The 15,215-nt window shown below is 36.2% G+C and overlaps 1 protein-coding gene across 15 annotated transcripts in view; it reads right to left on the minus strand.

The window, feature by feature from the left end:
- Positions 1-15,215, minus strand: part of SGCE (sarcoglycan epsilon) — a 46,434-nt gene that overhangs the window by 29,013 nt on the left and 2,206 nt on the right. For 8 of the 15 annotated variants that reach the window (XM_068934869.1, XM_068934870.1, XM_068934866.1 and 5 more), the window contains exons 2-3: positions 6,814-6,918; positions 2,412-2,534 (exon numbers count right to left, since the gene is read on the minus strand). The exons of 2 other annotated variants lie outside the window; for them this stretch is intronic. In XM_068934869.1, coding sequence (XP_068790970.1) covers positions 2,412-2,534; positions 6,814-6,918 — 228 coding nt within the window. The remainder of the gene's footprint in view (positions 1-2,411; positions 2,535-6,813; positions 6,919-15,215) is intronic. 5 more of the 15 variants (XM_068934876.1, XM_068934874.1, XM_068934873.1 and 2 more) reach the window with 2 other exon arrangements.

The following is a 15,215-nucleotide window of genomic DNA, read 5'->3' on the forward strand; positions in this document are numbered from 1 at the left end:
ATGCTGATGTTTCTATTAAGTAATCTCATTCTGACTTTCAGTTACGTCCTTTAAACATTTCCAAGGTAGAGGGGGGAATTGCTAATCATTCCTTTCTGAGAAATACGTGAATTCTTACTCACTCAGCACTTGTAAACATTACAAAATTTGTACCTGAAATACGTAACCAATTGCAGAGGGGAATGTGCTTGTACTTGCACTCATTAGCTAGGGGGTCTGACTTTTAGAGCTCAGTTCCACTTAGAACTGAATCACCAAACCTCCTTACTGACAAAAGCACAAGGACCTCAGTCCTTTAACCCCCAACAAAGTGTTTTCATTTTTTTCAGGGCTCTACAGACCAATCTATCTGGGAGGGCTAGCTGTGAAGAGTGGTGGGGTAATCATCAATATCTGGATGCTTCTAGTCTCATCAAGATATATTGGTCTTCAGTACAGACAGCCTGGCAGTTGATCTGCTTTAGAGAATAAACTAATTCAAAAAAAATACCCGACATTCCTGCAAAATGGATCCATTGATGGGTATAAGTACAGTGATCCAGCTGCAACCTTTAAGAGCCCCTAAAATCAGAAAAAGTTCTTTTGTTCTTAGCGATAAGTTCAGATTTGACTTCAGCTTATTTAGCTTTCATAGCCAAAGTTGTTTTTTCCTAAACACTAAGAGACCCTCACTCTTGAAGAGCGAGCGCTTCACAGCTGAGGCACAGACCTCAGGAAGACGTCTCAGATGAAGATGACCGGCAGCCTGGCACAGAATGGACAAACTGAGCCCAGTGAAGAAAGAAACGCTGTCACCTCCTCCAGCAAGGACCAATTACAAAAAGACTGGGCTCTGTTGCCAAATGATAACAAGTTTTCAGGTGAACACTTACACATCTGGCTGCGGGTAGAGGAGACAAGGACTGAAGAAACAGCTACACTAAGCCAGCAACAAGGCATAACGCAACTTTTCTCAGAATTTTCTCAGGACACCACAGTAATCCGTGGCGCTCATAAACTTCCCAACATCACAAATTGATTTGGGAAAAAAAAAAAAATCTGAAAACCTCCCGGGCCACTTTATTTTGCCCTTCTTCAAAAGCAGCCATGACAATGACCCAGCAGAGCACATTTCTCAATTAACAGGTTAAAAATAAAAGAGCCATCCACATATTGTAATGTTTAGTTTTACAGCCAATTTCAGATATGATCACAACATGTCTATGGGTACAGCAATTTCAGCAGTATCTGAAATCACAGTGTGTGAATCAGATTCATACTGCATCAGAATCACATGGATGTGGAGACAGGCTGGGGTTGCAGTGACTTAAAAGATAATCTGTAATTAGGAAAACTTTCTGGTTCCTTTCATCTATGTGCCAAAGCTTCAAACAAAAGTGGGACAGAGGCAAACTTCACTATATTATTGGTTGTAGCTCTGCCAGTCACTGTTACATGAAACGAAGACCCGGGTAAGTAAAAACATCCATTTTTCAAACAGAGGATTAAAAAAACAAACAAAAAAAACCCCAGCTGTTCGTGCTCCTGACAACACTTAACTAAGAGTAACAGAAGCTTAATTTTTCTTTACAGTGAATTTCGAAGATGGTACTCTCAAATCAGTTCCAAAGCTTAATAATAAAACAATACTTTTTGATTATGCATGCACTATGCAGGTATTATAATTTTCCCCTGAAAGCTTTTCAATGTTGACAGGCAGAGGGGGCAAAATGTTCTCTTTCCTCTCTAGCTTGTTTATACATATTCTAACTTTCTAATGATCCACCCTTTTGGCTTTTACCTTAGTTGTAATTCAAAATACAATACTTAAGAAATCACAGCTCTTTCTCTGAAAATGAACGACTTGATAACATTAAACAGTTACTACACATATAGAGAAGACTGACTCCAAAGGAGCTTTTGTTTTCATTGAAAGAACACATCATCATATATTCTCATATTTAATTTTCTATTTTGTCCCACACTTACTCATGCTTTCAAAGTGCTCCTTCATATATACTATGTCTGAAATTGAAACAGCGTTCTAATAAGTGGCATTTTAAACAAAATTGTTACATAATAATGTTTTTCTAACATCACAGTTAAACTTCCACAGTTTCAGATTTAATGAGAAAGAGAAGAGGTACATTTTCTTATCTCAGATATACAGTGCACATTACGATGCCTTCTCAAATTAATAAGCACATATTTCAGAATACATAGAATTATATAACTTTTTAAAAATTATGATCACAAATCAGAAAATTTTAAATTGTAGGATCATCTACTTTATCTGAAGATATCTTGAGAGAAACTAAACCTGCGCTTTGCACATTATATGCTGCACTGCAAAGTATGCTAAACAGATTTGAATTTTTTATACATTTTTTTCAATATTTTTATATAACATGGAAAATCTTAGTATCCCATACCAGGCTTTGGGTAAGGAGGAAACTCCCCCTTAAAGTACTCTCTCTCCAAAACATGAACAAAAAGAACTCCAGCAGAAGGGTACACATTCCGATCAGAGTGCACCTTAGACAGAATCGTGTACACTGAAAAGCAGAAGGAAAGATAAGAGACAGAAAAAAGCAAAAATGAGACATGCTCTAGATAATACAGCATGCATTTCAATAGAAATGTTGGCATCTGAGAAAAGGAAAGCAACAAATATTAGACACCTGTTAATAAGTTTTTTAAAAGGTTGCATGGATTTAAGAACAGAATGCAGAGCACATCCTCTTTTTGACTGTTAGGGTCCCTTCCAATATTTCAATAAACAAAACAGGCAACTTTAGAATTTCAGAAATTGTGCAAGTTAGTTATTTTTATTGCAATAACAATGAGGAAGTCAACTGTATTTTTATAGTTTGTTTATTTGCATTGTCACATATACCAACGAAAATACAGTAACTGAATGATACAATCAAACTTTCTCGATATTTAATAAAAAAACTAAGGAACATGAAGAATACAGAGGAATCTCACCAATGGTACTGATTCCTCACCCAACGGAAATGGCAGATTTTTCAGTACGAGTGCAGAGAAAGACAAAGCAATGCAATAAATATTTTTGCATTTATGAAAATGCCTCACTGAATGCCTGTCAGAGAATGCTGCTGATGAGTTCTTATAGCTAGACTTTTTTAGAATAGGCGGGCTCAAACAACCTACATCCATGAGGTTTAAAATTTTGGTTAGAGAGCTCATTACTGAACATGCTGTGGTTGTGTTGAAACAGGATACACAAAATAATGGATAATTATAGGCCAGTCAGGTGATACTAACCCTAAACAAAAAATTGAAGCCAATGATAACAGGACTCCAAAATTAAAAAAAATAAAGGATAACTTAATTCAGAAAAATCAGCATATGTAAAAGCAATATGCTATTTTTATGCAATTACAATGTAGTTGATAAAGGCATACCTTATTCAGGTATAACACATTTGACACAGTATTACATACACATTTTAACAGATAAGGATAACACGAAAACCATTATGGCACATTAAATGGATAAGAATCGGCTTTATAGACAGGTTTCAAAATATAAGCATAAACAGAAAATACTGATTTGATAGGTGTGTCTCAGAGTCTCACAGGACTGATTCGTGGTCCTGTTACTATCCCATATTACTATTCAACTTTTTAAAATCAATGACCTGAAAGAATCAATCATTGCTGATAAAGTTTGTAAACAAAATGAAGATTTGAAAAATGGTAAATACAGATAAGTCACAGATACAGAGATACGCAGAGTTATCTGCCTTGCTTGCTAAGCCAAAAGGCACTTCATGAGCAGCCACATTCGGGGAACAAAGCTGACAGGCCATACCTGTAAAGGCAATATTGCCAGGTGGAACAAGGGCTCTGAAAGAGCCTGGGGAGGCATCTTAAACTCATGGCAACACATTCACAGCTCGTTGTACGTAGAAAGGCTAATTTCAACACTTTGATCCATAAGCAAGATACATTTGAAATGTGGATCAAGTTCATACAATCATCTTATCCTAGTATAATCTCTTTTCAGACTTGTCATTATACCAACCTTATTGTTTGAGATCTGCTTAAAAAGCGCTCTTCATTAGACATTAATCATGGACATTCCATCCCCTGGGCCACGCACACAGGGTGGAATCTATCTCACCTAATTTTAGATGCCTACAGAAACAACATCCACAACTGAATTAGTCAGGCTCCTTTTATAGTCAGTGGAGAGAAACAGACGCTTCTAGGGGTTGATTAATTGGATTTCTCTTGTAAAATGAGATGAATCATGTCCTACATTCCACCGACTACACTGACTAGATCTCCACTGGCTGTACAGGCAGCCTAGCTGAGTTGCAGACATCCGTAATGTAGACCTCCACGTTTAGTTATGGAAATCCCACTGTCTGGTCTGATCTTCTAAAATAAAAGTTTCAAATTCTCGATATACTATTGATCAAATTCCACAGCAGGAAAACTTCCACAAAATATCAGTGCCTCAGTGAAATAGTATTTTTCTAAGACACACACAAGACTCTCATTTTTCCAGCAAGATTCATTTGAATCAACAGGAAAACGCATTTATTTCTTACCTCTCATGCTAGACATCTAACATTATTTGTAACAGTAAAAAGATCCTGTCATCAGTCATACTAATGATCACTTGTTTATCTATGTAATGATCTGCTTATCAGAGTTGCTGTTTCCCTATTCTGAAAATGCTTTTGATATGGTACTGAACAGTACGTCTTTATAATAATTTTATCTTTGAGAACAAATTAAAATGGATCTTGAAATTTAAATACAATTTATTACAATTATTTGTGGTTAATAAACCAATTTATTTTAATTATGTAGACTTAATTTAACTACAATAACTTACAGCTATGTGATTTATATAATTAAAACAAGTAAGTTAACAGCCCCCAAAAGTTTTTTTTTTCACTTTTGTGAATGAGTTATAAATACAGGAAGGAAATCAATTAATTTTCCTTTAAAATACTTTCAAGAAAAGCTAAAAAAGTAATTTATAATATTAATAGAACTATTCACAGAGCAGAAAATCTGAGAAAAATAGTGTGGCTGGGTGAAGATGCATCAAGTTTCCAAAAAAATCCATTTTCCTGTTTCTGATGCCATGACTCTACAATGAAAATCAATTCAAATAGGAGAAATAGTGAAAAAGTATCATATATTTTCTCCATAAATAAGTTTTTGAAGGAAAAAAGATAATAGAATCAGCAGTTACTGAAGAAAAAAATTATTCTACAACCCACATATTTATTATGCCTTTTAAAGGAAATTTATTGGAAACCACTAAATGAGATGAGATGTAGCAATGAGATGTATTCTGTAGCTGAAGTAAGTACACTAATAAGGACTTCAGGCAGATATAAGACAGTGATCTTTGTGGAAGTTTAAAAATGCCTCTCAAAAGCAAAAAAACCCCCACAACCCTATTTTATTCTGTAATGATAAATACATTGTAATGACATGTAAAGTTCTCCCCCTTTGTCAAAGAAGCTTCTTTTTCCCCAATGGGGTTCCTTCAAAATTGGAAGAAAAATGATGAGCCTTCAGCCCACTACAGCAATCACTGCTTTTCAAGAATGAAATTATAAATGACATGCTATTTTCTTCAGGCTTTTAAAACCCACAATAATTTTCATAAGATTGCCCGAGACTGGAGGTGAATGTTTAATCATCTTAGGCGATCAAGGGATGAAATTGAATATACTTATCAACCTCTAGATATCAGTCTAATAAGGAAGACTGCCAAATGTGAATTGTCTCAGCAACTTCCCTGTGTAGATAAAATCTTGGGGACCTGCGAAAGGATTCTGTCCAGCTAACCACAGGACATTAAATTTCTTCACTAATGGTTGTATATAGGACCAGTAGAACCCTACTACAAAAACACAGTTTTGGCTACCTTGACAGCACTATTTTTCTTCCTTGTTTCCAGATCTCTTGGAGGATTCTCTGTAGATTCAAAGATCTACTTGTACAAAAAAGTTAGAAATTCTGGAGACTTGGGAAAGAAGTAGATAGATCGGGAACTAAAGACTGGGAAACACGCATCGCTCTTCTTGAAACACGTTGAGAAACTGTCCCAGTTGTCCCTCTTGTAATCTTGACCACCAGCACAGCCAAGAATTCAGCTGGAATTTTATCAGTGTCCAGCCCAGAGACTGTAAACAGCCACATGTTAGAGCTCATTTATCAGATAAAGATGAGCCCAGTCTCCAGAAATTTCAGAAGATTTCCTGTGTTGGTTGGAGTCTTGTGTGTTGATGGTCTTTCGAAAAAATCCACCCGGAAATTTTCTCTGGATATTTCAATTCTCTCCCCATTGATTTTTGTCAGAGGAAGCACAATCCCAGAAATAACTTGAGCTGGGGGCCCATCCAGATTGCTTACCACTCAGTATACAACAGCTACAATATTCTATGTATACTTTCACAAATGACAACCAAATAATCTTTCTGCATAGGTACATGGAACGGTTTTTAAAAATTGTTATAGAGAAGTTATTGTATTAAGCAAACCACAGAGGTATTTCCAAGCGACCAGCAGCGATAAGAAAATGTGCAGTATTAGGTTGTAAACACAGCCATTATTTGAAGCAAAGCCATGGCTGCAACAGAAAAAGTTGGGGAAAGCTCAAAGACACACAGGTCTGTGAATGTTTAAAAGACTGAAAAAATGCAAAGTTTTTCGAAATTACTTACCTTTAACTATCACCTTATTCCTAAAACAAGGACATGACTGAAAAAGCAAGAGTAATATTAAAAGCAGATTTGACTGAACCAACACGGCATTTAAATTTACAACCTAAACTCACCATTCTTCTCAACAGCCTGTATTCTGCTGATAATATAACTGTTGGCTTGCTTAGTCTTCCAGTTAACTGTTCCATTTATGCCATCAGCAGAGCTTAACAAAAAAGCTTTTCAAAATAAAATAAATGCAAAAGAAATTAGTCAGATCAACAGACTTCCACAAAACCAATGTCAGATGGGATTAGACGCCTTCTAAACTAGGTTTTGTTTTCAAGTTTTTTCCCAGAGTTTAAGAACTTCAGTTTAAAAAACGATGGTATTTGATGTGAATACATAAAAATATAATAATCTTTCTGATAGTCACCCTTCTGACACTTATTTTCCAAACCAGCTAAGTTTACATTGAATATTTACACATTCGCAGAGGCTCCTGCTGATATAATTATACTGGTAAGGAACATGATAAAGAGCATTCTCTGATGAACATATTTGCACCGGCAAAACCTCACATACAGATAAGGACGTACCTCAAGTTACTTTTACTGGCATAACTTATTTTGGCCAAAGTAGGGAACTTAAAACAGCCAAGCACACAGCTTTGCTTGTCTAAGGATGCAGACACGTGGGGCTGAGCATCTTGCCTTACAGGCACAACCAGTAATCAATTTGAAGAAAGAACCAGTTAAAAAATTGGTTATTTTCATCCCATTTAGCCAGATTCAGCTGTTTTGGACTGCGTTCAGCACAGCTGAAGGTGCAAGAAGTTTTAAGAGTGGTGAGGAGCAAGTGAGTATAGAAGATTCTGAAAGTAGCTCTTGTGCTGATAAAAAAGACTTGATTCCATCAGTAGCAGATGTGCCTGAAGAAGTTCCCTCTTCACCTCCCACTTTTTGTTCTTTTGTTCCCTTTCTTCCGTAATGAATGATACATCAGGTTCGTGTCAATTGAAAGTGCAGAGAGAAGGGGTTGCAGTAAGTGGCTAAGAAGAGGAGAACGGGCATAATAATTATAATCTTCTTTTAATATAGTTTGGGAGTAAGGAGAATTCATGTCAAACTCAAGCTAAAAGATGTTATCAACATCTTACCTTCCTTGTAAAAGTATCAACAAGTACAGCTACTAGCAAGCAGAACTTGCATTCAGACATACCATTTTGCAGGAAGAAACCAACACTGGCTGGCAAATACACACTCAAAATATACACAAGTGATACTCAAAATGATACAAGTATCATTTATGCTGGAAGCTTAAATATCTGTGGAAACTTTTGCTAGACTGCTTCTACCAGTCACCTACTACACTACTAGATATCACATTCTCTGGAAAGAATTTAGGAGGCCCAAAAGATCTGGCTTCAACAGCAGGTATGATACATAAATACTCAATGAGTGCATGCGAATGAGACATTTGTTAATGATAGTTACATTTGGCTTTGTGATTACTTCGGTTTGGAGAATTTACTCAAAACATCTAAAATTTAATTGTGGAGGAAATGTAACAAAAACAACAACAAAAAAGTCCTGAAATCACTACACAAGTATAAGGTTTCTGAAGTGTCAATTTCTGTTAAGCCTCTTCAAATTTTCAATATAGACAAAGGACCTGATTTAGCAAAAAGATATTATTCTCATCCACTGTTTTACATGTCTTGCATGATGGACAACTTTCTACCTACTGAATTTACTAACACTGAAAGCCTTGATACAACAGTGTCTTGTAGAAAATACAACTCAGCACTGTACATGACCTATAGTGTAAATTTTCAATAATTCTTGGAATACTACAGAAATTCCAAAGTTGTTCCAATATTTCAAAAGGATGAGCTATGTAATTAGAAGCTTGTCAGCCACAAACCAATCCCAAGCAAAACAACATAACAATTAATGTAAGACTTCATTAAAGAAGAATTAAATGAAGAGCAGTATTACACTTGGATAATCAACAAAGGTTTAATGCCTCTTTTCAAACTGACATTTTTGGTGAGCCCACAACTTTGATAAACATAGCGATACTGACATGTCACATTTAGACATACAGCGTATCATCAAGCACTTTGAGACAAACTAGATAGATACAAAATCATTTTAGAATATTTAAATGCAATAAAAAAGACAACTTGTTCCAAGATGTATTTTTCAATGTAAACCATCAGCAAGTGTCTTCGATTTGGGTTCTCAGGTTGTGCTAGGTTTAGCGGTGGGTTATAAACAGGTTACTGCTCCTCTCTCTACCCTATGCTGCAGGTCACATGGGAACTGACAAGGCAACCAGTGTATCTGTTATTCTAGTGTCAGAGCTTACAGTGTGATGTCCTAATATAAATATATATCACTATCTATTTGTGATATACATTATCACAAAATGAATGCAAAATGAAACAACTGAAAAATGAAAATGAAAAACTGAAAAATGCTGCAAAATGAAACAATTCAGGAACACACTGCCTATTTAGCAGCTTTCACCAAAGGAATGGCAGTGTGTGGTGCCAGACCACAGCAAGAGAATAGGGCTACTGCATAGTTAATTGTTATATCAGATTTCGAGCAGGCCTCACAAGGCTCAGCTCTTGGCCTTACGCAATTTAATTTTTTTTTTTGGTATGCAACAACCTAGAAATATAACATATACTGATAACATTTGCAAGTAAAAACAAAGGCTGGGAGATTCATAAATAATGGAGACAACAAGCCACTAACACAGAAGAGTCTGAGTTAGTTTGGTAAACTGAACATGATCAGTGATGTGCACTTCAATAGAGTAAAATGCAAATGCATATCCAGGAACAAAGAACGCATGCCATACTTACATTACGGAGCATGCAATTCAGAGAGATCAAACTTTGATAAAAGACTAGGGACATATGGTAGATAATAGTCAGTTGAACAGAAGCTTTCAACAGAAAGCCGTGGTTAGAATGGCTAATATGTAAACAGGAACATCAAGAAGGAGCAGGGAGACTTTACTTTTATATTTGACATACATATGATCACTTTTCAAATGTTGTGTCTAGTTCTTACATAGAGCCTTAGAGAAGGATGTTGACAATGTGAAGAAAGCTCAAAGAAGATCCACGAATATGATTAAAGGATGACAAAAGAGGCCTTATACTAAAGAATGCCTGAGTTCAAACTACTTAGATAATCAAAGAGAAAGTCAAGACATAATTTGATCAGCCTTGTATCCACACTGGAAAATAAAGTTAACAGTGTCAGGCTCTCACATTTGTTACACGTTCCCACAGTTGGTGGAGCACCTACCAGTACTTACAAGAACAGGAACAACTCACAGCTCTGCGCCTGTGCACAGAAGTTCATCTGCGGTATCGTTTTTCTTCAATTATATTTGCACAAGTTTTATGTATATGTTTCAAATATTGATATTTAACAGCATTCAGAGATGATACCTGCAACAAATTCTGTCCATCTCAGTCCAAAAAGGACCTAACAATCACAGACCAGCTGCACCGTTTCCTTACTGCGCTCTCTAACATCCTAGTACTATTCTGCAGCTTTCGTTACCCTCCTCCTTGCTTCTTTAAACTAGGACCACGCTCCAAAAAACTATCCTCTCATTCCTCTACGACAATCTGCCTCAGAGTCTTTCTTATATCCTGAGCTGGCAGTACAGAGACAAACACTGCACAGCTTTCTGACCTGCTGCTGAGAACTGCAGAGCAGAAGGAACAGCCAGAAACTGACACCAACAAGTTACTATAGAACATCTGGCAAGAAGAAACCACCTGCATCCAGGTGCTGAGCCCATACCTCAAATAAGAGCTTGAATCCAGGCATCTATTGAGGACCCATTGGTGTCTGCACAGAAATACTTGCTCGATTGGTCACACACGCATCTTCCACTGGCAGAGGCAGAAGTTGTACCACAACCTACTCTCCCTCCCTCCACATCCTTTCCTCTTTCTTACTGCAGTATTTAAGTGTAAGTAACCAATCACTGTAGCAATTTACTATGAATTAAAGTGGATTCTCTGTCAGTGGAAATTCACGTTGCAATTGTATATTTTCTAAAAAATAAGAACCTCTTCAACCACAGCTATTACATAAGAAACAGGAATTAATTTATTTTAGTTCTACACTGAGGATTGCTCAGAAGGTCAGGCTGAATGATTACTATGGTCCCTCTGCACTCTATTAATAACTGTGTAAAAGTTCAAGTCAAACCCAGAAATTGTTATAAATTCTATAATTATTCATCTTTGTTCAGTGGGTAATGATTACCTACCTGTTTCTATGATTTTCATTTATTATTATAACCTCTGAATATTTATCTAAGATTATTCAAGAAAAGTAACTGGATGAGGAGTTTTGTCAGTCTTCTGAACTCATTGTGAAACCTAGCATTTGCATTCTTGGGAACGCTGCAAATCCTGAGAGGAAAGCAAAATCCTCATGTTTTATAAATAGTAACATTTAGTCACCACCATTCTCCCTCCTACTGCAGAGCTGACAAGGGAATCCAATTTGATTAGCTTTTCCACAAAGGCGTAGAAAACAATGTTGCTAGTTCCTCCAATGCAGTCTGGAGCCCATGGTGTAACCAAAGGGGTATGGCCATATCACACTGTGAGCCCGCTATTCCATGATGACACTTACTATCATCTCTTGACATGAATTATTAGAGTATCCCTGTAATTATTTTCCAAATTTTTGAGGTGGCAATGGATTCAAAATACTAAAGAAATTCAGAAAAGCCATAGACTTCAAGACACCAAGATTTCTGTCTGATAACTGGCTTAGTTTTTCTAGTATTTGCAGAATACTTCATGGCTTGAACTATCACTAAAAAATAATCTACTAAAAAAAAAAAAAAAAGCCACTTTGGTTGTTTGTATCACCACTGTGAAAACATTTAGATACAGTCTCCATTACTTAGTTGCGAGAAACTGGATTTCTCAGGCACAGAGGTAAAACAAAAATCTTTATCTATTTATGTCAAATCTAGCTACCCTGATGACAATCATTAATTGACAGACGTGGAAAATTGCTCTGTTTTGCAATAGCTTCAATTAATTCTTCATGACTACTCAGGAAAGCCATTACAACAAATAACATTCTTCTGTGAAGGAGAGAGACTTCTTGAGACAAACTTCTTGAAGAAATCACTTATACACACTTAATTTTATTTCTAACTAAACAATATCACATTAAAATAGCCAGAGCCTTACAGTAAAACTTGGAAATATAATTTATGTAAATAACCTTTCCAGTTTTATAGAATGAGTGCCATACATAACTACCCCATTAACAAAAAAACATGTACTTCCAACCTGCGCAACAAGTTCATGTTAATTCTAATGCAGCAATACTTATTATCAGTGAATTCTTCAGTCGATAACCTCACCGCTCAATCTGTTTTACCTCGCATTCTGTTTTACATTCAGAACTCTTAAAACAGCAAAAACTAAGAATAGTAGATGAATCTGAGATTCAGATCAAATTAACTCCATAACTATTTGTCCCCCCCCAAATACCCAAAGTATTTTCTACTAACAATGACTAAAACAACTTGATCAGTATTTTCTATTTTATAATATGTTGGATTTTACAATTAAATGGAGTTACCAGCACTGAGTTATGTCTTCACTATCAACACAGCAATGTTATAGAACATTGCTTTTTCACTGATGAACAAGGCACAAGATTAAAGAAAGTTCCTTCTTGAAAGAGCCAGAACAAGAAAACTCATTTAAAAACGGTAACAGAAACTCTTTTTTTAATAGGCATATACTGGGGAAAAAAAGTATTATCACTTTTTGCTAGTTTTGTGAAAATATGATGGGTTGGTTTCAGTTGGCTAGAAAATACCTCAAGTTTGTCAAAAGGAGAGCAAGATTATCCAACTTACACGATAACATGATACAACACTCAATATAATAGTTTATATAGAGATAATATATACATATTTCAGTTACTGCTCTGACGTGATATGAGACTTCTGGTTAAATTACACCACTCAGTTGTTAACCTGTTCACAAAATAGAATAACAATATTTATAACAGATATGAAGTATTTAAAAAAAATTCCGTAGTAAAACTAAATATTAATACTCTGAAGAACTGCTGAGAACCTCTGGATTTGTGAAGTCCCACACAAACTGCAAAAATATGATCAAGGAAAAGAAAAATCAAGAAAGCTCTTACAGAGTAAAGCTTTGCTCAAACAAGAAAAAAGAAAGCTATTAAGATCTCAAAGGCAAAACTCTCTGTTTTAATGGTAATCCTGAAAGACTAGAAAATAAAATAGGAAAAGGTTTTTTGCTGAACACAGGTGAAGCTCATGTACCTATCAGAAGCAGCAGTTACATACAAAAAGAGAAAGACAGAGACACTGTTTAAGCCAGCCTCAGCTCTTGGTAACTAGTTAGTTGTTTAATTCACTTATTTCTTTTAAGGCTAGATATCTTTCTTTGAACATAGCATTCAAGGTAAAGCTATTTATTTTAACTTTATTTATACTACAGAAAGGGAGTGCTCAAGAGTCTATCTTGTGAGAACTGCCTAAAAAAAAATTCAAGTCTACACTATGATAAAGACAAACACATTTAAGGCAAACTTAGTTTCAACTTTTTGCTGAAGCATTAACTTGAAATCAATTCCTTCTAAACATACGGACAGTCTTTGGCGCTGCATCTGATAAAATAAAAGGTAAAAAGTTCATAACGTAATCAATCTTAAAATGGGTAGGTAAAAGTTACAACTCTAATACTACATGAAAAGTTTACAAAAACTGGTCTGACTTAAATAAAATTACTCATACTAAAAGTGCACAAACAGTGAAACTTTGTTTTCTCCTGACAGGTATATTTATTACAACACTTCAGCAACACAGTCATGTAAAAACTCTTCTCAGGCCAAAGCACTATACTTTTTTTTTTTTTCCTTTTCTCTCTCTATAAAAAGCAGTTTAACTGATTAGGAGGGAAATTAGCATCTCTCTTCCAGGTTTCTTGGGTCTTCTGTTCCATGGTTCTTTCCACTTTCTAGAAAATTATTCTATTACCAAAACTGGTGATGTCCCCCTTTCCTTTAGAGCTCTCTTAAAGAAAAAGACATCCTATCCTTGCAGCTTCTCCTTGTCTGTACAATGACATTCTGTCAACTTATCAGTATCTACTCCAGTGTCCAAAAGCTATACCAAGATGGATGTTCCTGCCTGCATTTGAAATTCCTTCTTCTCAGTTTGATGGGAAACAATCTGTCTTCTGAAGAAAGGTTTTTACTTTTGTGACTAAAACTCCTTAAGTATTGTCATGAACTTCTAACCAAATCTAAAAACATTAATGAGTCAAAATAAGCCTCTCTTTATACACCAAAAGTGACGTCTGGAAGATAAACTCCTGCTATGAAGCTGACTTTTTGTTATCTGGCTTAAAGATCTCTAAGAGTTTTCCATGTAAACTATACCACCTATGAAAAATGTGCCTCGGTAATGAAAAGTATGCTAATAGGATGACTAGCTTTTCCCTTCTGTATTTATTCAAGCAAGTACTTCCAACTGAGTCCCAACAGTAAATTTTATTTACTGATCTGGGTCAGATTAACGCAAAGACCTGATGAATACATCTGGACAGGGTCAGATTCTGAGTCCTGTATGAGGAAAATGTTTCTTTGTCCCTATGGTTGCACCCATAAAAACAAAACAAAACAAAAGACAGGTATACTCTACTACTAGTCTGAAAACGTGGAAGGAGCAGATCATCTGTGAATGTTCTGCCTCCCTCTGTAAGGGTGCTGCTGAGAAGCAGCGTGCTGCCAATGACACATCTGCTCAGAACAGTGCTGAGAGTGCAGGGGATCTAGTTTGTCCCAGACTGTGATTTCACTGCAGTTTTAAACTGGCATACATCAGCCACCCTACTGATAGGGAGGGATTCCCAGCTCGTTCCTGGCCACATGGCACAAACCAGTGTAAATGTTTTTTTTTACCACAGCAAGCCTGCTTAATAAACTGAATTATATGAGCTCAGATGGGGTGGGGGGGAATGCATTCATCCAACTTAGTTATTGCTGCACAAGCATTTGTGCCCACAAGGGAAGTTATGAAAAATGCCTAGGCTGTAGAAGCTCAGGACAACATTTTCTGGCAGCTGTGCAGCTTTATGACAAATTAACGTGACTGTGTCATTACAGCTTTTGGAGTGAGAACTCATGAGCTCCTTCTCTGTTTTGACTGCTTTATAGGGAAGGGCTGGGGGAGGGGAATGAATAGATTGCTCTATCGCTCCCTATTCCTGGGACAAAACAGGGATTCCTGTGCCAACGTGCAGCACTGCCAACTAACTCCACAACTGCAGAAATATGAGGCAACAACCACAAAATGGCTACAGCCATTTGAATAATTCTTCCAAGAGTATTTCTTCTTTAGAAGCAGAATACAAAGGCAACTTACTGCAAAGCTAAAGCCTGGCAGACCAATAACAGACATAGTGGAAGTGTTATTAAAGTCA

This window comes from Struthio camelus, chromosome 2 (genome assembly GCF_040807025.1).
Source record: "Struthio camelus isolate bStrCam1 chromosome 2, bStrCam1.hap1, whole genome shotgun sequence".
NCBI lineage: Eukaryota > Metazoa > Chordata > Aves > Struthioniformes > Struthionidae > Struthio > Struthio camelus.